At 59.3% G+C, this 24,532-nt stretch overlaps 1 protein-coding gene across 3 annotated transcripts in view; it reads left to right on the top strand.

Moving 5' to 3' along the window:
• The window catches only part of TEP1 (telomerase associated protein 1), a 35,690-nt gene that overhangs the window by 623 nt on the left and 10,535 nt on the right, over window positions 1-24,532 (top strand). The window contains exons 1-33 of one of the 3 annotated variants that reach the window (XM_077845431.1): window positions 3,474-3,494; window positions 3,788-4,279; window positions 4,942-5,121; window positions 5,280-5,414; window positions 6,065-6,226; window positions 6,587-6,748; window positions 7,027-7,104; window positions 8,587-8,711; window positions 8,904-9,061; window positions 12,116-12,225; window positions 13,317-13,407; window positions 13,623-13,809; window positions 14,855-15,023; window positions 16,491-16,655; window positions 16,842-16,919; window positions 17,564-17,694; window positions 17,986-18,045; window positions 19,242-19,400; window positions 19,798-19,974; window positions 20,061-20,181; window positions 20,407-20,531; window positions 20,762-20,875; window positions 20,959-21,076; window positions 21,188-21,382; window positions 21,473-21,648; window positions 21,761-21,917; window positions 22,017-22,196; window positions 22,432-22,524; window positions 22,742-22,874; window positions 22,996-23,146; window positions 23,379-23,512; window positions 23,713-23,801; window positions 24,208-24,322. In XM_077845431.1, coding sequence (XP_077701557.1) covers window positions 3,812-4,279; window positions 4,942-5,121; window positions 5,280-5,414; window positions 6,065-6,226; window positions 6,587-6,748; window positions 7,027-7,104; window positions 8,587-8,711; window positions 8,904-9,061; window positions 12,116-12,225; window positions 13,317-13,407; window positions 13,623-13,809; window positions 14,855-15,023; window positions 16,491-16,655; window positions 16,842-16,919; window positions 17,564-17,694; window positions 17,986-18,045; window positions 19,242-19,400; window positions 19,798-19,974; window positions 20,061-20,181; window positions 20,407-20,531; window positions 20,762-20,875; window positions 20,959-21,076; window positions 21,188-21,382; window positions 21,473-21,648; window positions 21,761-21,917; window positions 22,017-22,196; window positions 22,432-22,524; window positions 22,742-22,874; window positions 22,996-23,146; window positions 23,379-23,512; window positions 23,713-23,801; window positions 24,208-24,322 — 4,696 coding nt within the window. In that variant the 5' untranslated portion in view covers window positions 3,474-3,494; window positions 3,788-3,811. Of the gene's footprint in view, window positions 1-3,473; window positions 3,495-3,787; window positions 4,280-4,941; window positions 5,122-5,279; window positions 5,415-6,064; window positions 6,227-6,586; window positions 6,749-7,026; window positions 7,105-8,586; window positions 8,712-8,903; window positions 9,062-12,115; window positions 12,226-12,741; window positions 12,842-13,316; window positions 13,408-13,622; window positions 13,810-14,854; window positions 15,024-16,490; window positions 16,656-16,841; window positions 16,920-17,563; window positions 17,695-17,985; window positions 18,046-19,241; window positions 19,401-19,797; window positions 19,975-20,060; window positions 20,182-20,406; window positions 20,532-20,761; window positions 20,876-20,958; window positions 21,077-21,187; window positions 21,383-21,472; window positions 21,649-21,760; window positions 21,918-22,016; window positions 22,197-22,431; window positions 22,525-22,741; window positions 22,875-22,995; window positions 23,147-23,378; window positions 23,513-23,712; window positions 23,802-24,207; window positions 24,323-24,532 lie in introns of those variants that run through there. The other 2 variants (XM_077845430.1, XM_077845432.1) reach the window with 2 other exon arrangements.

The following is a 24,532-nucleotide window of genomic DNA, read 5'->3' as shown; positions in this document are numbered from 1 at the left end:
TGCAGGGGGCGCCCTGGGGGGGTGGCGGCCACCGCTGACCCGGGTGCAGGGGGCGCCCTGGGGAGGGGGCGGCCACCGCTGACCCGGGTGCAGGGGGCGCCCTGGGGGGGTGGCGGCCACCGCTGACCCGGGTGCAGGGGGCGCCCTGGGGAGGGGGCGGCCACCGCTGACCCGGGTGCAGGGGGCGCCCTGGGGGGGTGGTGGCCACCGCTGACCCGGGTGCAGGGGGCGCCCTGGGGGGGTGGCGGCCACCGCTGACCCGGGTGCAGGGGGCGCCCTGGGGAGGGGGCGGCCACCGCTGACCCGGGTGCAGGGGGCGCCCTGGGGGGGTGGCGGCCACCGCTGACCCGGGTGCAGGGGGCGCCCTGGGGGGGTGGCGGCCACCGCTGACCCGGGTGCAGGGGGCGCCCTGGGGAGGGGGCGGCCACCGCTGACCCGGGTGCAGGGGGCGCCCTGGGGGGGTGGCGGCCACCGCTGACCCGGGTGCAGGGGGCGCCCTGGGGGGGTGGCGGCCACTGCTGACCTGGGTGCAGGGGGCGCCCTGGGGAGGGGGCGTCCACCGCTGACCTGGGTGCAGGGGGCGGCCACCGCTGACCTGGGTGCAGGGGGCGCCCCGGGGGTGTGGCAGCCACCGCTGACCTGGGTGCAGGGGGCGCCCTGGGGAGGGGGCGGCCACCGCTGACCTGGGGGCAGGGGGTGCCTTGGGGGTCCGGGAGGGAGCACCGTGTGAAGCATGCTCCTCTGTGCAATGCAGCAGGGAGACGTGTGTGAACGCGGGTTGGGAATGTCTGGGACCTGTTCCGCAGACCTGTGGGCGCTGGTTGTCCCCGGAGGAGGGACTTGGAGCCTGGATGTTTCCTTTTCAATTGTGGTGCAGCCGAACGTCTTCACAAACTCCAGGCTGCCAGGAACACTTCACTGTATTTTTGTTAACTGTAATTTTGTTTTTTTTTTTTTTTATTTTTATTTATTTATGATAGTCACAGAGAGAGAGGGGCAGAGACATAGGCAGAGGGAGAAGTAGGCTCCATGCACTGGGAGCCCGACGTGGGATTCGAATCCGGGTCTCCAGGATCGCACCCTGGGCCAAAGGCAGGCGCTAAACCGCTGCGCCACCCAGGGATCCCTTTAGGTTTAGTTTTTAAAGACTTTATTGATTCATTCCACCCAGAGAGAGCCCAGCAGGGAGGGGGAAGCAGGGACTGCAATGCGGCCTGATCTCAGGACCCTGGGATCACGACCTGAGCCAAAGGCAGATGCTCCACAGTCTGGGCCGCACAGACTTCCCGTTACCTTAGTTTTTGTTGTATGGCTTTCTGTCTTGATTTGTTTCCATGGACCCTGAGTCAGTTCTGAGATCTCCCGCTCCTTTCCCGGGGGCTTCTAACTTGCCAGGACAGAGGGACACGGGCAGGGCGCAGAGGCTGTTGTTGTGGATGCGACTTGTTCGCACCGAAGCCCTGCTGTCTGTGCAATACCATCTTTTCTCGTCCTGGGTTGTCCTCTGGAAGCATTCTGCGTCCCCGTCCCCAGGCTCCTGGGTACCACTACACACTAGACAACTGACTTACCAACATGGTTGTTCCTAAAATACTTAAACAGAAACAGGAGCCAAGCACTTGTCCAAATAAGCAAGTAAGTACACTCCTAATGATGTCGATTTAAGCACCTTCTCCGGCAGAGCCTCTTAGTTTGCAGTTTGTAGGGAGCCCAGGAGATCCAGGCGCGGACTCCGGGGAAACTGAGTGCAACATGGTATACACTCAGAAAGCCACACAGCTCTCTCCAGAGTCTCAAAAGCCCCTAAATCCCCCCGACTAGACATTGCGGCAACTATGGTGACCATGGCAGGAAGGGCCTCTGTCCTCAGGAGCGTACAGTTTGGTGTGGGGGGAGGACAAAGAGGCAGTTACAATATGACCAAAGTGACAGAGGAGGGTGGCGTCGTTGTGAGAACCTAGAGACCGCGGCGTAAGTCAGCCTAGGTCCTCGAAGGAACTGTCCAACTGCGGCTTGCGGAGTGACAGGATAGAATTTGGACTGGCGAGGGGGGGGGGCTGGGGGGTCCAGGTGGAAGGAAGAGTGTTTTAGGCCTCCGTCTGTGTGAAGACCCAAAGTCAAGGGGTGCCCGGGGGGCTCAGCAGGTGGGCGTCCGCCTTCAGCTCCGGGCGTGACCTTGGGGTCCCTGGATCGAGGCCCACGTCAGGGTCCCTGCAGGGAGCCTGCTTCTCCCTCTGCCTGTGTCTCTGCCTCTCTCTGTGTCTCTCATGAATAAATAAAAAGTCTTAAAAAAAAAAAAAAAAGTGACCCAGTCAGAGAAGCTCCCCGACCTCAGTGAGCTTTATTTCAGGAAGGAGAAACAGTGAGCAAGGCGGCAAGTAAGCAAACACAATTCTTTTTTATCATGGCCGGGGTATCTACTGGGGAGTTCCTTTAGACGGATCTACGTGCTGTGTGCCGTGTGGATGCGAGGGCTTTGACAAGGGTGGTGGAGGCAGGATGGAGAGAGAACTGGACAGATTTGAGAGACATTGAAGGGGTAGAACCTATAGGATCTGGTGTCTTACTGGATGGTAATAATAACAAATAGCGATAGCTTCCATTTATCGAACCCTTGCTAGTTACCAGGCCCTGCTCTAAATGCTTAATACGTTTTTATTTATTCCCGTAACGATTCTGTAAGGTAGGCATTTATCTCAATTTTGTAGATGAGGAAACTGAGGCACAGAGTTTACATAACCAGCCCAAGTAGATTCAGGATCCCATCAGGATTCAAACTCAAGTCTGTTCCACTCCATACCCCTATAAGCAGAGAAGGGAAAAGAGAGGGAATGGAGTTGAGGAAGAGTGGGGGAAAGATGACACATTTGGGGTCTAGAGTTTTGGGTACCTTGGAGTCGTCCAAGTGGAGATGTCCAACAGGCAAATGGATAAATGGATAGAAGCTCACATGAGATCTAGGTTAAGGGATAAATGTGTGAGTTGCCAGCACAGAAATCTGTTTGGAACCACACAGCAGGTGAGACAGGTGAGACTACCTGCGAGTGTATATAGAAGGATCAGATGAGAGTTCTTAGGAGCTTCAACATTCAAAGGATGGCAGAGAAAGAGCCTTCCTGAAGGGGGTGGTCGGACAGGTAAGGGGAAATCAGGACAGTGGCACCGAGGCAGCAAAGAGAAAGTGAGTTTCAAGGAGCGAGCGGGCAGCAGTGTCATATTCTGCTTGAGGGATGAGGCGAGATGAGGGCCCAACCCAGAGGAATTCGGTTGGTTAAGCAAGAGGGCAGTCTTGGAGGAACGGGGCCTGGAATCCCATATAGTTGGTTGAACCGTGAGTAGGAGGCAAGGAAGTCGAAGTTGGTGAATATGGACATTTTGATCAGAGTGTTTCTCTAGAGCTAAGAACCTAGAGTCCAGATTACAAGTGTGACCCCTCTACTTGGTTGGGATCACACCAGTAGCCCTAGGGGGCTCCTTTACCCCTTCATGAGGAGGTATGTCCCTTCATCTCCAGCACTTTTTTTTTTTTTTTTAATTTCTCTGCTCTTCAGTTTCTGTCTTTCTTTTCCCTACTCCTCTCAGAACACTCCCTGCATTCTGTCCGTGTGATGTTTTCCGAATGCATCCTTAGGATGAACCCAGTCTTGGGAAAAGGAATACTGGTTGTTCCTTGCCTGCAAGTCACAGGCCTTACCAGGGGGACCACGGGAAAGACAGATGCCCAGTGTGAGCACCCTCACCCTCTAGTGCAGCCAAGGGCTCATCACTTGTCTCTTTCTCCGTCTAGGCATATAGTGCTTTGGGTCCAGCTATGGAGAAGCCTCGGGGCCATGTGTCCCATCTTGACGTCCTTTCCTTGGAGAACCGGTGCCTGGCCATGCTCCCGGACCTGAAGACCCTGGAGAGGCCCTGGGGGCATGTGTCCCAACCCGATGTCCTCTCCTTGGAGAACCGGTGTCTGGCCACGCTCCCGGACCTGAAGACCCTGGAGAAGTCCCTAGGCCATGTGTCCCACCCTGATGTCCTCTCCTTGGAGAACCGGTGCCTGGCCACGCTCCCCGGTCTAAAGCGTACTGTGTCTGCTGGCCCCTTGGCCCACGGTCTCCAGACAGCTGGCCCGCTGCAAGCTGATCTACGGAGCCTGAGCATCTGCGACGGCGCGCTCTCCGGGCCTCTGAGCCGGGGGGCCGAGCGCCTCTCTGAGGGGTCGGACTGTCTGACCTCCCCGAGGGCCTTGCAACCCATCTCTGCCACAGCGAGCGCCTCCGCAGCAGCTTTGGTAATGGCTCCAGGCACTCATCCTGACTCCTCCCGCGTCTGCTGATGCTCTGGTTCCCAGCCTTTGGAGCCCAGTCTCTCCTCCATGTCTATGTCCCTTCTGTCCTCCGAGCCTCTTCCTGAGCTGCCCTTTACCCCGGGCTGTCTTCTTCAGCAGTCTTCCTTTTTTTTTTTTTTTTTTTTCCGCCATCTTACATTTATTTAGGGTTTTATAATTTGCAAAAAGCCACATGTGTACATATATATGTTTTGTCACGTAGTCCACCATTAGAAGGTAGTAGGGAACGGGAGAGCCGAGACTCGGGAGTCAGGCAGCTCACGGTTGCTGGGGGATTGATCTGGGATGTGACCCTTTTCTGAATCCAGGATACCTTAATAGCGTTATAGGACATGGGTTGTGAGGGGCCCCGGCTCCTAGGCTGTGGCATCAATAGGAGGTGAAAGCAGGGGAGGATCCTGAAGCGTCTGAGCAAAGGATCAGGAGGTCGAGTTGCGAAAGGTGGTGTGGGTGACAGGGAGGGGTCAGCACAGCCACCCCGAGAGATGGATGCTGGGGTGACCGGAAGGGTTTCGGGGCCAGAAGGCAGATGTAGACTCTTCGTGGGCTTGGGATCTGCCTTCGCCCTTCAGACCAATGTGATTCACAACGGCCACTATCCCCAGGGTCATCGTTCCTCTTCAGAAGAGAAAATGCCAGAGACGGAACTGGTAGAGGTTGAAATGCCTTTTTATAATCTGAGCTTGGGCGAGGAGACGGAGGTGGAGGGCCCTGTCCTGAAGCTCAGCGCGGAGGACTCTGAATCCCATCCTGAGCCTGCTGACCAGGCCCTTAAGGACAAGAAGGTAAAAGTCCCAGGGCTGGGGCGAGACTGCTGATGGTGGAGGGACGGGCATGGGTGGTGAGCAAAGGCCGAGGCAGATCCGCTCTTCGGATGGAGGGGGACGGAGCGCGCATCACGGTTGCCTCTTTCATCCTCTCTCCCTTGTTTCCCAATTCTCAGCTGGTTCTCATGAGCTTGCTGTGCTCCACGCTGACATCGAAGGTAGACGCAGAAGATGCTGCTGATGGGGCCTCGGGGCCCCTCTTTGAAGCCTGCAGAGACCTGGCGCCCCTGGAGCCCGAGTTCATCCTCAAGGTACCATGGTGTGAAGGCGAGTGAGTGGGAAGCTGGGAGGTGGGGACTGAGGCCCGAGGCTGTGGTGTGGGACAGGACGTTGGCCAGCTCCATCCCAGGGTGGGAAGGAGGCGCTGCAGTGGGGAGGGAGTGGGATCCCGGGGGAGCCAGGGCTGGGGCCCTCTGAGGAGCAGTGCAAGGGGAGATGGGGCGAGAATAGCCCAGGGCTCACCTGTTTGGTGAGTACATGGGCTAAGGACGCAATGCTGGGCCTTGAGCGTGATTTCAACAGATGTCCTGCAGCTCGGGTCTGGCTCTCGGGGGGGCTTGATACGTTTGGGGAAGCAGAGCACTTTCGAGTATCACTTGCATGCAGATGGAGCAGTGGGTAGTGCATGCTTCCAAAGCAGGGGTGGGGGCGCGGTGGAGGGGTGGGGATGGTGCTTCCTGTGAGGCTGCGGTCCACGGCGGTTTAGTCAGCCAAGTGCCTGGTTTTGCCTTGGAAGGTGAGGAGCAGCCCCGAAGGAGGGCGCTGCGAGGCAGGCAAGGGCGCGGGGTGCCGGCTGGAGCCCCGGGCTCTAGTCTAAGGACAGCATGAGGGGCCCCGGGGAGATGTGCAGGCTGGGCCCCTGCTCGGGGGCTGAGATGGGCTCTCCCCACCCTGTGCCCAGGCATCTCTGTACGCCAGGCAGCAGCTGAACTTGCGGACTGTGGCCAACAAGGTGGTGGCCATTGCTGCTTTGCTGCCCGTTTGCCGCCCCTACCTGCGACGCTATTTCTGTGCCATCGTCCAGCTGCCTTCCGATTGGCTCCAGGTGGTCGCGCTGTACGAGGTAGGGTCCCGCTCCGCTGGGCTTGGGTGCTCGCTCGTTCCCCCTCCTGTGCTGTCGCCCCCAGGGGAAGTTCAGGGCCAGTTTGCCTCCCCTCGGGGGTCTTCAGCCTTGCTTCCGACGGGGGCTCCTCCCTGCACCGCACTGCCCGAGACGGGAATGTCGCGGCCGAGGGCCCACAGCTTGGGAGACGTCCTGGTGTTCTTGATGCAGGAGATGAGGACGGGGAAGTGTGTTGACTGGCCCAGGATCCTAGAAATGATCGCTTTAGAGCCGGGGCTACGGGCCGCCTCCCATCCTCTCTCTCGTTCAGGCCCGTGATGGGGGACTCTGTCCCGATGGGCCCTCCTCCCTGTCCGACAGGAGCTGGCTGGGCGAGAGGAGGACAAGCCAGTGCCCCTGCCTGCCTGCCTGCGAGCTGCTCTGACGGACAAATTTGCCCAGTTTGATGAGTACCAGCTGGCTAAGTACAACCTTTGGAAGCACCGGGCCAAGAGGCGTCCCCGCCCGCCTCCCCGCCCTCCCGTCAGTCCCTGCGCCACCTGGTCATGCACAGCCCAAGCCCCGTTGCCCCGGGGAGGGGGGGTCCCGTGCTGCGCCTCTGACATGTTCCTACCACCAGAAATGCAAAGAGTTAGAGAGGGGCGGGGAGCCGAGCAGAGCTCGGGGGCAGAGGGCAGGGCCTACCTCTTCCTGGACCGGCGTCCGTTTTGGCAGAGGTGGCCTTTAGGAGCTATCAGGGTGGACCTCCCCAGGGGCCAGGGCCGTTTCCCATCTTGAAACCGCTTCTCCTGTCCCTACAGAAGACGGGGCGCCCGTTTTCTGAGACCCAAAAACACTTGCCAAGCTACCTTAGGGTTCTTACGGATGAACAGAAGAAGGTGAGTGCCTGTTTGGGGCTTCCGTATGCACACGGAAAACCTTTCCTCAGCTAATATTTAGGAATGGGTTCCATTTGGTTGGGAAATACGAATGGCGAGGTGGACATGTGCCAGTTACCCGCCTGGGGAATTCTCAGTTTTGATTCTAGGGTCAGGTTTTTGAGAGCCCTGGGAAAGGCTCCTTTTATCTCCCATCTGGCTCCCTATCCTATCTCCTGACCACCGGCGTGACCAGCTGGAACCAGGGGCACCTGGGTGGCTCAGTCAGTTAAGCATCCAACCCTCGATTTCAGCTCAGGTCATGATCTCAAGGTCGTGGGATGGAGCCCCAAGTTGGGCTCCTCGTTCAGCAAGGAGTCGCTCGAGGTTCTCTCTCTCTCCCTCTCCCCCTGCTGCTCCGCCCCTGTATACTCTCTCTTTCTCTCAATAAATAAATAATGTATGAAATGTCTACCTTTCATACGAAGTTCTTTTTTTTTTAATTAATTAATTTATTTATGATAGTCACAGAAAGAGAGAGAGAGAGAGAGAGAGAGAGGCAGAGACATAGGCAGAGGGAGAAGCAGGCTCCATGCACCGGGAGCCCGACGTGGGATTCGATCCCGGGTCTCTAGGATCGCGCCCTGCAGGCGCCAAACTGCTGCGCCACCCAGGGATCCCCTCATACGAAGTTCTTAAAACACACCAGACCTTTCTGCATTAGTGAGAAATAATGAGGCCACGCACTTGGTGGTTAAGGGCGTAGTTAGGATTTCGACTGGGTTTGAATCGACAACTTCCCCCGTCTGACCTCAGGTTCCTCAGATATGCAATGGGAATAGTAGCAGCACCTCATGGGGTTTTTGCGAGGATTAAATCAGTCACTGAATTTAAAGTGTTTCTAACGATCCGTGGCGTTGAGGAAGCGTTACCTGTCATCATCATCATCATCATCATCATCACCATTAAGATAGCTTCCCCGGAAAATGATGTGGTGATGTTACAGGAGAACACATCCTCAGTTGGTCAACCGACCTCTTCACCCTAATAACGCCTGCCAACTTTAGCTCTTGCCCCATAGAAGATTCTGAAAGCTGACTTCTTTTGGTGTTTGCAGTCGTCACAGCTTGGACTGTGCGGCTTCCTCCGTTTACCTCCTCCTCCAAGTCTCCGATTTAAGTAAAGGCTGCCTTTTCCATTCTGTCCCTCTAGAATGTTCTCTGGCCCTTCCACCCCCATCTTGCTTTTCATGAGCCAGTCATCCCACGTCAACTCTGCGTGGTTCAATCTCCTGTGAATGACAGGCAGTGGCCCGGAGTGCTGCCCTGTGCTCACCGCGGAGCTCCTGGTGCCGGAGCCCCTGTGCCCCTGTCCCCTGTCTGCCCAGATCTGCTGTTGGGGGAGAAGTCAGGCCCCGGGCAGAGGAGGCATGCGGCTCTGTTGCTGAGGCCAGCGGCTGTGGCCGTAGATTAAACGGCCCCCATGGACTTGGGGTCTCCACAGTTTGAGGACACCTACAACGCAGTGCCAGAGAGAAAGCAGCGGCCGAGGCTCACCCTGAAGAAGTTGGTGCAGCGACTGCGCATCCGGGAGCCTGCTCAGCATGTCCAGGCCCTGCTGGGCTACAGGTAGGAGACGTGCCCCGACGGACCCCCGCCCGGCCCCGGGGCCCCCCACTTCCATGACCGGCACCTGTGCGTGGGCCCAGCAGCAGGAGTCTCAGGTGCGACTGGCCGGCTTTGACCGGCCGGCTTCGACCTTTGCTTTCCGCGTTATTCTGAGCGGGCGTTGAGACGGGGGCTTTTCCTCCTCTGTCCCAGATACCCCTCCGACCTACAGAGGTTTTCTCGAAGTCGCCTCCCTGGGCCGTGGGACCCCAGCAGAGCCGGGAAGCGGATGAAGCTGCTGCGGCCAGAGACCTGGGAGCGGGAGGTCAGCCTGCGGGGGAACAGAGCTGCTGTGTGGGAGGAGCTCATTGGTGAGTGGCCTCGGCCTCACGGTCCCCTCCTCGCTTCCCCACTCACGCCTCTGTGCTTGGGGCCTGGACGTAATTTCCGTGGCCCAATGCGGTCCCTGTCCTGCCTGTTGGGGCTGGACTGAGGGGCTTGGCCGGTGACCACGCCCAGCGGGCCCATGGGGCACCTGCGGCACCTGCTTTGGGTGGCCCTGCGTCTCAGGGCGGGCGTTACTGCAGAGTGGGTGGCGCACGGGGCTGTGCCGCCTTTGGATCTCACTGTCCTTGGGGTTGGGGGGATGTCATCCTGGCGAGGGGACGTCATCCTGGCGAGGGAGGCCTGGCACAGGGCGTGCGCACAGGGGCCCACGTTTAGGGCATGGACGTTGGCGGTGACTTGCCCGCAGTGAGAGAGGGAAAGGCCGAAATCGGGAGGGCCAAGGTATTTCAGTCTCCCGGTTGTCTCTTTTTGTTCTGGTTACTTTATTGTTACCTGTAGAAGCTTCTTGCTGTTGTTTTTTAATGTTTCCATTAATCTCTGAAGATTTCAAGTTAACTTCCTTATGTTGAAAAACATCTTTCTGGAGAGCTTTCTACTGCTTGAGTTCTGGAGACTTTGTATTTCGGGGCTTCAGAAGCTCCAGTTGTTTTTTTTTCATCTGTTTCTCTTTGCTCTCATGTACGGATGGTGCTCAGGGGAGCCCGGACCCTCAGCACCTGTCACTGCTCTCGCTGCGTGGTTGTCGCTGGGGGGGAAGGCATCAGGGTCACGTGGGAATTAAAACACATGTGTGCACATGCCCGTGCCTGACAACCGCTTGCCCAACATTTGATACTCTGGGTGGAACAGGACGCAGCAGCCTGGATGCGTAGATGGTTCTGGTTTGCATCATTTCCACTCCTCCCTCAGGCCCTGAAATTAAAAACTGTGTCATGTGTCGAGGCTAAGACTAATGCTCATAGTCTGATCCAGTTGTCTCCGGAGTTTTTTGATCATATCTTGCAAAAATAGTTTTGGAATATACCAGAATGTATGTATATATAATCTAAACAATTTTATTTATTTATTTATTTATTTATTTATTTATTTATTTATTTATTTATAATTATTTATTATTTTATTTTTAAAAGATATTTATTTATTCATGAGAGACACAGAGAGAGAGAGAGAGAGAGAGGCAGAGACCCAGGCAGAGGGAGAAGCAGGCTCCCTGTAGGGAGCCCAAGGCAGGACTAGATCCCAGGACCCTGGGGTCACGCCTTGGGCCCAAGGCAGACAGACGCTCCACCGCTGAGCCACCTGGTGTCCCTTAAACGATTTTATATGCATGCTAATGAATTATGTACTTTAGGAAATACATAAAATATAATTTTATGAATATAGATCTGAAAGTATGTATAAAAATATAAATATAAGAATAAAACATAAGACAAAATGTCATTAGATATACAGACCCCTCTTTGCTTTGGAGACCACAGGGCTCATTAATAACTCCTATCCAGGGATGCCTGGGTGGCTCAGCGGTTGAGCATCTGCCTTCAGCCCAGGGCATGACCCCGGGGTCCTGGGATCGAGTCCCGCCTCGGGCTCCCTGCATGGAGCCTGCTTCTCCCTCTGCCTGTGTCTCTGCCCCTCTCTCTCTCTCTCTGTCTGTGTCTCTCATGAATAAGTAAATAAAATCTCTAAAAAAAAGAAACTCATTAACAGTTTTTTTGGGATGAAATCCGTGAACTTCTCAGTCTAAAGGACAAATGTTCAATTTATTATCCAGTATCATAAATATGTTTTTGGACTTAACTTCATATCCAGGTGATCCAGAAAACCCTCCCGATGTAGCAATAATTGAGAACAGTTTATGAGTTGACAGAGAATGTAATAGTTTGTGAGTTGTCCTTCATCGTGTATGTGGTGAACACAACTTAATTTTTCTATTACAGTTTGTGAGTCAGAATTCTTTTTTTTTTTTTTTTTTTGTGAGTCAGAATTCTGATTTGAGAACCATAGGACTCCTAGAGGCTGAAAGCTTCTAGCTGTAATCCAAATGAGACTTACATCAGCTTCAAAAAAAGGCACCGCGAGTGTCTTGACGGAAGCTGGTGATGCCTCCCGGGCTGGGGCCGGGGTGGGGCTGGGGCCAGGAGGCCCTGTCCCTGCAGTGGCCTGAATGCACCTCCGGGGACACCCAGGAAAAATATCACACCTCCTACTTGTGTTTTCTCTTATTTAAAAGAAAGAAAGCGTTTTCCCAATGTTCATCGTATGGATTCGGTCCACACGGCGCACGCGAGGGTTCAGGCTTATCGAGGGCTTCAGGGTTCCCCGGGCTGAGGGCACCGCAGAGCCCGTCACGTTTTTTTGGCTTCTGCGTAGGGACTTACCAAAACTTATCCTTGAATGGAGAGTGGATCTAGAATTAATATTTAGCCCTACCGAAACCGTCGAAAGTTGACAAGGGCTGTAAAGATACTATTATGAAGCAGCTATGACGCCGCCGATATCACAGAGCAAAAATGGACAATACGAAGGTGACGGGGTAAAGGTCAGCTTTAGTGCAAGTCCTTTTGACCTCTACCTTGGTGAGAAATAACGATATTTAATCAGATCTCACAAGAAGTTGGCCGGGAGGATGATGTGAAATACGGATTTACGTTCGCTGTCGTTAAAGGTGAACCTTACGTTGGGGGTACGTTGTGCCTTGAACACTAACCAGTGGTCGCGCTCCGTGTGTACGATTTATAAAGAAGTGAACTTACGCTGGGAAACTTAGCGTCTTGCTGTCTGCAGTGTTTGGAGGTCGCTACTCCGGGTTAGAAGACCCATTTTGCAGGGGGAGCGCCCAGGGTCGCGGCGGGACCAGTGGGCGGCGGAGCAGTGATAGGAGTTGTTCTTGCAACACGGTCGGATAACTCTCGCTCTGCACTTTGGGCCCGTCCTGTTTTCGTGTTTGCAGATACTAAGACGTTTTGAGCAGGGCGATCCTGTGCTAGGCCCCCCCCGCACCCCGATGTTCCCTGAGGCCCTGTGACCTCTCACTTGTCCCTTGTCTGCCCTCTGGCCCTGCGGTGGGCCTTCCACAGACCACGGGAAGCTTCCCTTCATGGCCCTGCTTCGGAACCTGTGCAACCTGCTGCGGGTTGGAGTCAGCGCCCGGCACCACGAGCTCACCCTCCAGATGCTGCAGCAGGAGGTATGCGTGGGTGCCCGGCTGGGCCACGTGGGCTGTAAATGGGGGGGGGGAACAGGGATGTGGTAGGCCACGGGGTGGGAGGGACGTGGTAGGCCACGGGGTTGGGGGGGACGTGGTAGGCCACGGGGTTGGGGAGATGTGGTAGGCCATGGGGTAGGGGGGACGTGGTAGGCCATGGCGGGGGGGGAAACGTGGTAGGCCATAGGAGACGGGTCTGGGTGACAGCCCCCAAACACCGAGTACAGGGACTTCCCTGGGTCACCGATTGATCAAGAAGAGGCACTTTTGTGATGCAGCTGACTTCAGAGGAGGCCGGAGACAAGACAGCAGGCCCCTTCCCTGCGTCCTCTCCCTTCTTTACCTCCTCTCGTATCCTTACCTGCCAGCTTTTCTCGATTCTTCTCCACCCCTCTCTATAGCCCTTTCCTACGACCCATCTTATTCTTCCTCAGTGTCCTGCAAATCTAATGGAGTGGTTGTCTCCTTTTTTTAAATTTATTTTTTGTTTTTTTAAAGATTAATTTATTCAGAAAGAGAGAGAGACTGAGAGGCAGAGACACAGGCAGCAGGAGAAGCAGGCTCCATGCAGGGAGCCCGACGTGGGACTCGATCCCAGGTCTCCAGGATCATACGCTGGGCTGAAGGCGGCGCTTAACTGCTGCGCCACCGGGGCTGCCCTCTTTTTTTTTTTTTTTTTTTAATTTAAATTCAATTTGCCAACATTTAGCCTATCCCCCAGTGCTCATCCCGCCAAGTGCCCCCCTCAGTGCCTGTCACCCTGTCACCCCGTCCCCCCCGCCCGCCTCCCCTTCCACGACCCCTTGTTTGTTTCCCAGAGGTAGGAGTGGCTCATGGTTTGGTGTTTCCCTGCATCTGTACCTTTGGGGTAAATCCCCAGCAGTGCAGCTGCGGGGGCATAGGGCAGCTCTACGTTTAACTCTTTTGAGGACCCTCCGCACGCTTTTCCAGAGTGGCTGCACCCGTTTGCATCCTGCAGCGGTTGTCTCCTATTCCTGGTCCCCGAGGCCCCTGACCACCCCACCCCCACACTCCCTGATACTTTGCTCAGGACCCCTTCTCTTGCTTCCCAGAAATCAGTGATCCACAGTCGGCAGTTTCCATTCAGATTCCTTAATGCCCATGACGCCATCAATAACTTGGAGGCCCAACTCAAAAATAAAGGTAATGTCCGCCTCCCGAATCCGTTTTGTCTCCCGTGTCTAAGTAGATGAAATAGAAGCACTGGGTGTACTGTGGCCTCTGGCGTCCAGTCTCCGGGTGTGGGGTGGGCAGGGTGGGACACTTGCCAGCGCCGCGCTCAGGGCTGAGGGCAGGTATTGATGGGAAAGCGAGAGGAGGCAGCAGAAGCTGACGGACCCTTCCCTGTCGCCACACAGCGTCGCCACTCCCTTCCAACACAAAACTGATGCGTCTGATAATGAGTAGGAACGCCAAACAGGACAAGACCTGGACCTACCGGAGGTACCCTTACAACCCCAGTCGCCGGCAGCTTCGGAACACGATGAGGGTGCCGGTGGTGTATCAGCAGCTCAAGTGGGAAAAGCTGAAGCTAGAGAAGGCCAGGTGCGTGTGCGTGTGCGTGTGCGTGCTGCCTGGAGCAAAGGGTGGGCAACTAGCTGGCCCCTTATGGGGCCGGGGGGTCATCCGGGAACCCCAACCTCTGTTCTGTGAAAACATGCTTGCCCCAGGGGCTCAGACTTGCCTGGTTCCAACTTTGCACAGCAAACCTTGTCCTTAACGTTGTCCTATGGAGAAATCATGAGAAAAAAAAAACAACCTCTGGGCCTCCGGTTTATTATCTGGGATCGTTTTATTGGTTTCTGTGGGTCCTGGGAACGTGTGCGGCCTTCCCCTTTGTCTTAGCGTATGCTTGTGTCCTCTGCTTTTTCCTGATCCGAGTTTCTTTTTCTTCTCCATGATACCCGTTTGTTCTTTTTGTGTCTCTATTTCCTGACCCGTTTGCTTTTTTTTACTAAAAAAATTTTTTTTTTAATTGGAGATCGATTTGCCAACATAGAGCGTAACACTCAGGGCTCATCCCGCCCAGTGCCCCCCTCAGTGCCCGTCACATTTTTTTCTTTAACTGTGACTTAATTCTGTTGGGTAACATTGGTAGAGAATATTGGATTTTCTTAGATTAAAAACATTATCATAGGCAGCCTGGGTGACTCAGTGGTTTGGCACCTGCCTTCGGCCCAGGGCGTGACCCCAGGGTCCCGGGATCGAGTCCTGTGTCGGGCTCCCTGCAGGGAGCCTGCTTCTCCCTCTGCCTGTGTCTCTGCCTCTCTCTCTCTCTCTCTCTCTGTGTATGTGTCTCTCATGAATAAATAAATAAAATCTTAAAAAAAATACAATTAAAAAATAGGTGGCAGTTAAATCTTGCCTCCTGAAGTAAGTGGCAAGAGTGACACACGATGTCAGAGAGCGGGTCCTCTTGGGCCATGGGCAGGGGTCCCACGTGTCCCGTAGGCTGGGGCCGGGCACCTGCCCCAGTCCCGCCTTCCGCAGTGGAGACGGGCTGGGGAAGGGGGTGCCCGGTCCCGGTGTGCGTGTCCTGCGGACGCAGGGGGCAAGCCCCCGAGCCGCCGTCTGTCTTTTCGGCCCACAGACGGGGCAGATGTGCCGGTGAGCTGCTGGCGCGGTACCGGCAGGCCCTGGAAACGGCTGTGAACATCTCCGTGAAGCACAACCTGCCGCCGCTGCCGGGCCGCACCCTCTTGGCCTACCTGACAGATGTCGGGACGGACGAGTTGTGTCCGAAGAGCAACCCCCAAGGGGTAAAAATAACAATCATAAGGTGGGGGTCGGGACGATCCTGGGGGCCCTGAGAGCTGTCCTGTTCCCAGACATGGTCTTCTGAGAGAAGTGCCCGGAACTGAAAAAAGTGGCCTGGTTGGCGTCTGGGGTGGGGCCCGGCTTCCCAGGGACGGTCCCCAGGACGTGGCCTGCTCGTGGATGGCGGCGCTTCTGTGCTTCCCGCTTGGCTGGCTTCAGTTCTCTCTCAATTTCTGTCACCCGAGGGCGCCTGCCGTTTACTTCCCTGCACCCCAGGGCCCTCCCGGGCCGCTCCTCCCGGGCTGCTCCTCCTCCCAGGGCTGCTCCTCCCAGGCTGCTCCTCCTCCTGGGCAGCTCCTCCTGAGCTGCTCCTCCTCCCAGGCTGCTCCTCCCAGTCTGCTCCTCCCAGCCCACTCCTCCCTGGCTTCTCCTCCTCCCGGGGCTGCTCCTACCAGGCTGCTCCCTCCCAGGCCGCTCCTCCCAGCCCACTCCTCCCAGGCTGCTCTTCCTCCCAGGCTGCTCCCTCCCGGGCTGCTCCTCCTCCCAGGCTTCTCCTCCCAGCCCACTCCTCCCAGGCTGCTCCTCCCAGGCTGCTCCTCCTCCCGGGGCTGCTCCTCCCAGCCCACTCCTGCCAGGCTGCTCCTCCTCCCAAGCTGCTCCTCCTCCCAGGCTGCTCCTCCCAGCCCACTCCTGCCAGGCTGCTCCTCCCAGCCCGCTCCTCTCAGGCTGCTCCTCCTCCCAGTCCACTCCTCCCAGTCCACTCCTCCCAGGCTGCTCCTCCCAGCCCACTCCTCTCAGGCTGCTCCTCCTCCTAGGCTGCTCCTCCCAGTCCACTCCTCCCAGGCTGCTCCTCCCAGCCCACTCCTCTCAGGCTGCTCCTCCTCCCAGGCTGCTCCTCCCAGGCTGCTCCTCCTCCCAGGCGGCTCCCTCCCTGGCCGCTCCTCCCGGGCTGCTCCTCCTCCCAGGCTGCTCCTCTGAGGCTGCTCCCTCCCGGGCCACTCCTCCTAGGCGGCTCCCTCCCGGGCCGCTTCTCCTCCCGGGGCTGCTCCTCCCAGGCTGCTCCCTCCTAGGCCGCTTCTCCCAGCCCAGTCCTCCCAGGCTGCTCCTCCCAAGCTGCTCCTCCCAGCCCACTCCTCCCAGGCTGCTCCTCCTTCCAGGCTGCTCCCTCCCGGGCCGCTCCCCCCAGGCTGCTCCTCCTCCCAGGCTGCTCCCTCCCGGGCTGCTCCTCCTCCCAGGGCTGCAGGGCCGCCCCTCCTGGTGGGGCCCTTTGACCCTTCTCCCCACCCGGTGAGGTGTTTGGGCTCTAGGCAGGAGGGGCAGAGGCAGGGTCCCAAATGGGGAGCTGGGCATCTGGCCCGCATGCAGCTCGGGGCTCGGGGTGGGGAGGCCAAGCCACACATTGGGCATGGAGCTTACCTGAAAGAAGGGGTGGTGGTGAGTGTGTTTCACCGTGATGTGCGTCCCACCAGCCCCCCCTGAACTACGTGCTGCTGCTGCTGGGGATGGTGATGGCCCGGGCAGAGCAGGTGTCCGTCCTGCTGTGCGGACGTGGCACCGTGATGGTCGCTGACGCCAGGGCGGAGGAAGGTGTCCTGAGGACCGCCGGCATGCTCCAGGCTCAGGCTCAGGCCCAGGTCAGCCCCCCCCCCCAACCTGCGGGGTGCCTGTGCCCTGTGCCTGTGCCCCATGCCCATGCCCCATACCCTGTGCCCCGTGCCCTGTGCCTGTGCCCCATCCCCCGTGCCTGTGCCCCACGCCCTGTGCCCCGTATCCTGTGCCCGGACCCTGGGCCAGCAAGGACGCAAGACTTTTTCCTGCAGGAGTTGAATAAGGAGGGTGAATGGTCCGTGCACACTTTCGGGAAGTACCTGCTGTCTCTGGCTGCCCAGAGGGTCCCTGTGAGTGCTTCCCATCCCGGGGACCCCCCAACCCCCCAGTGATGGCCCTGACCCCTCAGAGGCTGCCTTCTGCCCCTGCTGGCTGCAGCTCCCTGACGGTGCCGCGCCGGCGACTGTCTGGCAACTGGCTCGCCGGAAAAACTCAGGCTCGGTTAGTAACGTTCGCGGATTTCCGCGGCGTGGGTCCTGCTGTCGCTGCTGAGTTCAGGCGACGGACACGACGGCGTGGGCAGGGTGGGGACGTGACGCCCCGCAGCACGTGGACAGCGTGCATGGGCTGGTGTCAGGCTCAGTGTGAGATGCGGCGACTAGGATGTGAGGGCCTCAGCGTCTGTCACCTTCATTTTTAATATGATTTATTTTAAATTTATACGATTTAGTGTTTAATAGCAGCTGGGCTTGACAGCTGGCTCGCGAAATTCCCAACAGTGTAGCAGCAGCTGCCGCGGCCGGGAGAGCCAGCTACAGCCCACTCCCCCCGCCCCACTGTCGGGGTGCAGAGGCTCCCCCACCCTCACGCCCTCCGGGGAGGTGACGTCCACCCCCCAGAGCTGTCCTGGTCCCCGGGATCGCTCCGACGTCCCGAGCCCCAGTATCCCCTGCCCTCTGCTCCCTGGCCTCAGCGCCTTCCTCTGCATCCGCAGCTGGACAGGGTGGTCCTGTTTGGCAACACCATGTATGGCAGCCTGGTGAACGAGGCCAAGCAGCTCTTCTGGCAGCACGTGAACCCCAAGTGCCTGTTCGTCTCTGTCCCCCTGGAAAGGACGTACAACATGTAAGGATGCTCCGACCCAGGTCTGGCCCCAGAGGATGGTTTCCGCAGTTCCTCCCCCACCCCCGCTCGAGTTTGGGACGCCGCCACTCAGCAGGCACGTCCCCGCGTCTGCCCCTCAGCTCCTGCACTTCAGGTGCGAGACCGACCTCCCCAGGCCCCTCTGTAGGGTCCAGCCCAGCCCGTCGCCCGCGTGACCCTGGTCGTAGGTGGGGGCAGGGTATCCATCCTAGACAGCGGTGCCTCTTGCTGGTGCTGCCTCTGATGGGTGGCTGCGGTTTTTTCCTCTGCCAGATTACCCGACTCGAACCCCAACGACGTGACGCTCTCAGGCTACAGTGACGGGATCCTGAAGTGAGTACGGGACAGGCACCGAGCGGGCTGGGGGCTTGTTAGGTCACCTCTCAGAGACTACCTGGCCTGTGCGCCGTGCGTGTCTCTTTCCAAATGAGAGAGAAGCCCGTTGCCCTTGCAGCTGTCCTGCCATCGCAGCGACAGTGTTAGAGGGACCCAGGCCCTCGTGTCTCACGGCTCCTTCGTCCTCAAACACTCTGCTTCTGCCTCATGGCTCAAAAGAGCTGCTCCAGCTCCGGCCCTCGTTTTTGTGTTTCATCTACAAGGAAGACGGGAAAGGGACAGGGGGCGTTGCACCATTTGCTTTTAAGGGAGCAGCTCAGGACTTGGTCCCGTCATTTCTATTCATTCGTCGTGGCCTCTTCCCCTCTTGACCCAGAGATCTCCGGGCACTGAATTATCTCCAGACGGCACGTTCACAGCAGTCGTCTTCCTTGTGCTCTCCATGCCGTCTCACTGACTTGTCCTCTCTCCTGACTTTTCCTTTTTATTTTATTTTTTTATTTTATTTATTTTTTAAATTTTTATTTATTTATGATAGTCACAGAGAGAGAGAGGCAGAGACACAGGCAGAGGGAGAAGCAGGCTCCATGCACCGGGAGCCTGATGTGGGATTCGATTCCGGGTCTCCAGGATCGCGCCCTGGGCCAAAGGCAGGCGCCAAACCGCTGCGCCACCCAGGGATCCCCCCTTATTTTATTTATTTATTTATTTTATTTTATTTTTCTGCCTTTTCCTTTTTTTTTTTTTTTAATTTTTATTTATTTATGATAGTCACACACAGAGAGAGAGAGAGAGAGAGAGGCAGAGACATAGGCAGAGGGAGAGGGAGAAGCAGGCTCCATGCACCGGGAGCCCGACGTGGGATTCGATCCCGGGTCTCCAGGATTGCGCCCTGGGCCAAAGGCAGGCGCTAAACCGCTGCGCCACCCAGGGATCCCCCTCTGCCTTTTCCTTTGTATGCCCCGGTTGCCCCAGCTGCTTTAGGGAGCCTCACGCCCACTCCTCCTCCTTGTCCTCTGCTTCATTCCTGTGGGGGAACCGCAGGTTTAAGTCCACACCCACCCTCTACGGTCCTTTCTTGAGAAGCCCCAGGGAACTGGGGGACCGTCCCTAGCTCTATCTCTGTCCTCTTCCCACTTGGGAGATCGGATTCGCCCCTTTTCTTTGCTCTTATTTGCTCACATTTATGTCAGGTTCATCGCAGAGCGTGGGGCCTCTCGTCTTCTAGAACACGTAGGCCAAATGGACAAAATATTCAAGATACCACCGCCCCCAGGGAAGACAGGGGAGCTGTCCCTCCGGCCGCTGGAAGAGAGCACTTTAAGCCCCCTGGCCCCAATTTCCCCGCCTGGGTTAGTGCACGTTTCTATGGCTCTGTGAGTTGGGAGAGGCTCGGGCGGGCGGCCGCAGTCCTGGCTGTGGAGGTGCTGCTGCTGCTCACGGAGGGTGCGTCCCCCTCCATGCAGGGAGCCCGACGTGGGACTTGATCCCGGGACCCAGGGTCACGCCCTGGTCTGAAGGTGGCGCTAAACCGCTGAGCCACCCGGGCTGCCCCAAATTTTAGTTTTTTTAAATAAAAAGGTTGTATTTATTTATTTACCCGCGCACCAGGGGCGGGTAGTAGGCCTCTAAGAAGCGCCGACAAAGGCGAGCGAGAGGGCAGGCGGGGTCGAGCTCCGGGGCCTTGGCCCTGCCGTAGCTGTCTGGGCGGGCCTGTGCTTGGGCCCAGCCACTCGCCCGCCCCCCCAGGTGGTGCAGCGTCCGCCTTTTCATCTCCTCCACGTTCCGGGACATGCACGGGGAGCGGGACCTGCTGCTGAGGGCCGTGCTGCCCGCTCTGCAGGCCCGAGCCGCCCCCCGCCGCCTGGGCCTTCGGGCCATCGACCTGCGCTGGGGCATCCCAGAGGAGGAGACGCGCAGGAACAGGTGAGGGCCGGCCGCGGGGAGGCCGCGGGGGGCAGGGGGCTGCTCGGGGCGCCCACGGTGAGCCAGGCTGGCGCCCTTGTCTGCAGGCAGCTGGAAGTGTGCCTCGGGGAGGTGGAGAGCTCGCAGCTGTTCGTGGGCATCCTGGGCTCCCGCTATGGCTACGTCCCCACCGACTACAACCTGCCCGAGCACCCTCACTTCCGCTGGGTGAGGCAGGCCGGGGCCGCGGGGGGCTTCAGAGGGCATGGGGGGGCCTCCTCCGAGGAGTCGCTTTCCGTCGGCCAAGAGGCGCGTGCCAGGCACGGAGTCATGTGAGCTTCGGCTGTGCCTCTGCGCCTGTGTCCGGGGGGACGTTCCTGGCCTGCAGGGGCCCTGGGGCTCGAGGCCGGGGGCAGCAGGCCGGGCACTGACCCCTGCCCCCTCTGGCCGCAGACGCAGCAGTACCCCCCGGGCCGCTCCGTGACAGAGATGGAGGTGATGCAGTTCCTGGACCGGGCGCGGCGCCTGCAGCCGTCTGCCCAGGCTCTCATCTACCTGCGGGACTCCAGCTTCCTCAGGTGCCTGCTGTTGCCCCTGGGCCTCGGTGCTCTCCCAGCATTGGGGCGGCAGAGGGGGGACGCGGGGGGCACAGGGCTCGGAGAGCGCGCCCGCGGCCCCCGTCAGCCTTGCCCCGGAGCCCGAAGTCTCGCTGGTGGGGTTTCGGGATGGCGGGCAGGTGTGATGGCTGGGGGTGAAAAGAGACGGGGTCTGAGCGGAGCTCCACCCTTGGGGTGTTGTTGGGGGTCAGCTCTGTGCCAGATGCTTGGAAATCCGACTTTACTTCTGAGTCTGAAGAAGCTGCACGTCGGATCGCCGAACTGAAGAGCTTTCTGAGCAGACAGCAAGGGGTTACCTGTCGCAGGTGGGCTGGGGGCGGGAGAGTCCTGCAGGGAGATATAGGGGGGCCAGGCCCACTCTGACTGCTCGTGCTCACTTTGCCCGCAGTTACCCCTGCGAGTGGGGCGGGGTGGCAGCTGGCCGGCCCTACGCTGCGGGGCTGGAGGAGTTTGGGCAGCTAGTTCTGCAGGATGTGTGGAGCGTGATCCAGAAGCTCTACCTACAGGTCAGCAGGAGTGCCCTGGGGGGTGGGGCGGGGGGCTGGAGGCCCTGGGGCCTTCAGCCCAGCGCTCCTGGGTGTGCAAACACTGTCCATGTCCCCGTCGCGTGCCCTCAGCCAGGGGCCCAGCCGGAAGAGCCAGCGCCCACCCCGGAGGACAACTCGGTCCAGGCCGCCTTCCAGCAGCTACAGACCCCGCCGAGTCCCGCCCGGCCACGCCTGCTCCGGGACGCAGTGCAGCAGCTGACGCTGCCCCGGGGGGGGCTGAGCCTGGTGACTGGGCGGTCGGGCCAGGGCAAGACGGCCTTCCTGGTGCGTGGTCTCAGAGCCCGGGTGGGCGGGGTGGCCTCCGGGAGCTGCGTGTGGAACACTGACCATGTTGTGTCCTCGCTTTCCACGCAGGCGTCCCTGGTGTCAGCCCTGCAGGCTCCCGATGGGGTCCAGGAGGCCCCTGGGGTCTTCTTCCACTTTTCGGGGGCCCGCCCGGACCAGGGCCTCGCCCTCACCTTGCTCAAACGCCTCTGTGCCTACCTGCGTCGCCGACTGGGCGAGCCGGGTGCCCTCCCTACCTCCTACCGGTGTGTGTCCCTCCCCCGCCACCCCCCCCCCCCGCCTATTGAGGCTGCAGGACGGCACCTGTGCCCCCATGTCCTGCTGACCTGGGCCTGCCCGCCCCCTCCCTGCACTCAGGGGCCTGGTGTGGGAGCTGCAGCAGAGGCTGCTGCCTGCGTCTGCCCGGTCCCCGAAGGCTGGCCGGGGCCTGGTGCTGATCGTCGACGGGGCTGACAGGCTGGTGGGTCCACAGGGCCAGCAGGTCTCAGACTGGATCCCGAAGACCCTTCCCCCGGTGAGCGTGAGGGGAGGGGGTGAGACACACCAGTGAGGGGGGGCCTCCAGGCCCTTCCCTGTCCTCCTACCTCCCCCTCCTTTTGCCCAAATATCACAGCGGGTGCACCTGGTACTGAGCGTGTCTGCTGAGGGGGGCCTAGCTGAGACCCTTGCGCAGAGCCCAGGGGCCCGAGTGGTGGCCCTGGGGCCTCTGCAGCCCCGTGCCCGGGCCCAGCTGGTGAGAGACGAGCTGGCTCTGTATGGGAAGCGGCTGGAGGAGTCCCCCTTCAACAACCAGGTTGGACGTGGGCCCCGCGCAGCCCCACTCCTCACCTGCAACGGGGCCCGGGGAGGGGAAGCTGCCCCTGACGTGACTGGGGGGTCCTTGTCCGGGTGGAGCAGGCCCGACCTCCGGGGAGCAGGGCTGGCAGGGCCTTGGGGGGAAGGAGCCTGGCAGGTGGCGTCGGGGTGGAGCGGGGCGGGGGCTGGGGGGCAGGCGCCTGCTTCCCGCGCTGAGGCCCCTGCGCTGGCAGATGCAGCTGCTGCTGGTGAAGCGGGGGTCCTCCCTGCCGCTGTACCTGCGCTTGGTCACCGACCACCTGAGGCTCTACGCACTGCACGAGCAGGTTGGCTACGGGGACGCCTCCTGGTTTGCTCTGCCCTGATGCCCGGGCAGCTTCCACCTCCCACCCCTCTGCCCCCCTTCTCCCTCCGCTCTCTCTCTCCCCTTCTCCATCCTCTCCCACAGTTCCTCCTGCTGCCCACTGCCCCCCCACGAGAGCTGCCCCCCCCCCCCCCCCCCGCCTGCCCCACTGACTGAAGCCCAGGCTCCTCCCCTCCCAGGTGTCCGAGCGGCTCCGGGCCCTGCCCGCCACTGTCCCCCTACTGCTGCAGCACATCCTGGGCACCCTGGAGCAAGAGCACGGCCCTGATGTCCTTCCCCAAGCCTTGGCCGCCCTGGAGGCTACGCGTAGTGGTCCGTGCTCAGGGCCGAGGGGCCTGAGAGCATGGGGGGGTCTCTGGGACCGTGTGGGGGCAGCAGGTGTCAGGGAGGGGTGTGCTGTGTGCTCGAGAGCCTCAGAGAGCTGCGATTCCAGGTCTGACTTCGGAGCAGCTGCACGCGGTGCTGAGCGCGTGGCGCGCGCTTCCCAGGGGGGCCGAGGGCTGGGAAGAGGCCATGGCTGCTGGGAGCAGTGGGGACGCCTACCCCATGGGCCCATTTGCCTACCTCGTCCAGAGTCTGCGCAGGTGCACCTGCCCCCCCGCTTGGCTCCCACCAATCCCTGTGCCTTCCCTTCTCATCCTCGAGATCCTTTCTCCATCCTACCCGTCCTGGGCTGGGCCCCGACCCCTGTCTCCTGGGCCCCCAAACGGCTGCCACCCGATTTACCACCCTGCAGGGTGGGATGGGAGCCCGCGGCTATGCTGGCCGCTTACTGACAGCCCCCCCCGCCCCGCCCTCTCCCTCACGTGAGGACAGTCTGCTGGGGGAGGGGCCCCTGGAACGTGCTGGTGCCCGACTCTGCCTTCCTGCTGGGCCCCTGAGGACAGCAGCTCAGTGTCGATATGGGAAGAGGTGGGGGCTGCAGAAGACCGCACACGTCCTCATCGCAGGTGATGACGGCCAGGACTGGCCTGCCCTGGCTAGGGCACCGCGCGTGGGGCCTCCCCCCAGGGCCAGGACCACCCGCTGGTGCTCCCATTCGGCCAGCCTGGGGGGTGGCTGGCTTTTGCTGCAGCCTGGGGGGTGCGATCTTGGGAGATGCTCTGGGGCTCAGTAGTCTCCATATCTGCTCCCTGACCCACACCTGCAGCTCAGCTCTGGAAGACGTGCGACCCTGATGCCTCGGGCTCCTTCCGCAGCTGCCTTCCTGAGGCTCTGGCCGACCTGCCCCACCACCTGGTTAGTCTCCAGCTCCCAGGCACCTTAGTCCCCACGTCCCCTGGACCACCACTGCCAGCACCACCATCACCATCACCACTGCCACCACCACCATCACCACCATCACCACACCACCATCACCACCACCATCACCACCGTCATTACCACCACCACCACCACCATCACCACTGCCATCACCACTGCCATCACCACTGTTATCACCACTGCCATCACCATCACCACCACCGTCATCACCACCATCACCACCATCTCTACCTTTCTCCACCCGGGTTTCCCGCCCTTTCCCTTCAGGCCCTTTGTCCAGCTTCTGGGTCGAGGTCTTGGCTGCACAGGCAGGATCTAAAACTAGACTGTTCCTCCTCACCTGCCTCTCTACACCCTAATGAGTCCAGTCTGACCTTCCCAGCTCCAGAGCGGGAACCATGGCCTTCTTGCAAAATTCCTCACCAATCTCCATGTGGTGGCCGCACACCTAGAACTGGGTCTGGTCTCTCGGCTCCTGGAGGCCCACGCCCTCTACGGTGAGATACATGAGGAGGTGGCCTCTCTGAGATACGGGGCTCCTGGGTGTGTGCACGGGGTCAGGCTGGGGGTGTAATGCAAACAACCATTAAATTTCTGTTCCAGGCTGGAAGTGCAAGAGGGTAGGCGGGTGATTTTCAGGGGGACCTTCTGCCCAGATCTCTTAGGCCATAGGTTTTCAAGCTTTATTTAACGGGTCTAAAATTACC

This window comes from Canis aureus, chromosome 13 (assembly GCF_053574225.1).
Source record: "Canis aureus isolate CA01 chromosome 13, VMU_Caureus_v.1.0, whole genome shotgun sequence".
NCBI classification, from domain to species: domain Eukaryota; kingdom Metazoa; phylum Chordata; class Mammalia; order Carnivora; family Canidae; genus Canis; species Canis aureus.
The sequence above is the reverse complement of the archived record's forward strand: the minus strand, read 5'-3'. Positions and strand labels throughout refer to the sequence as shown.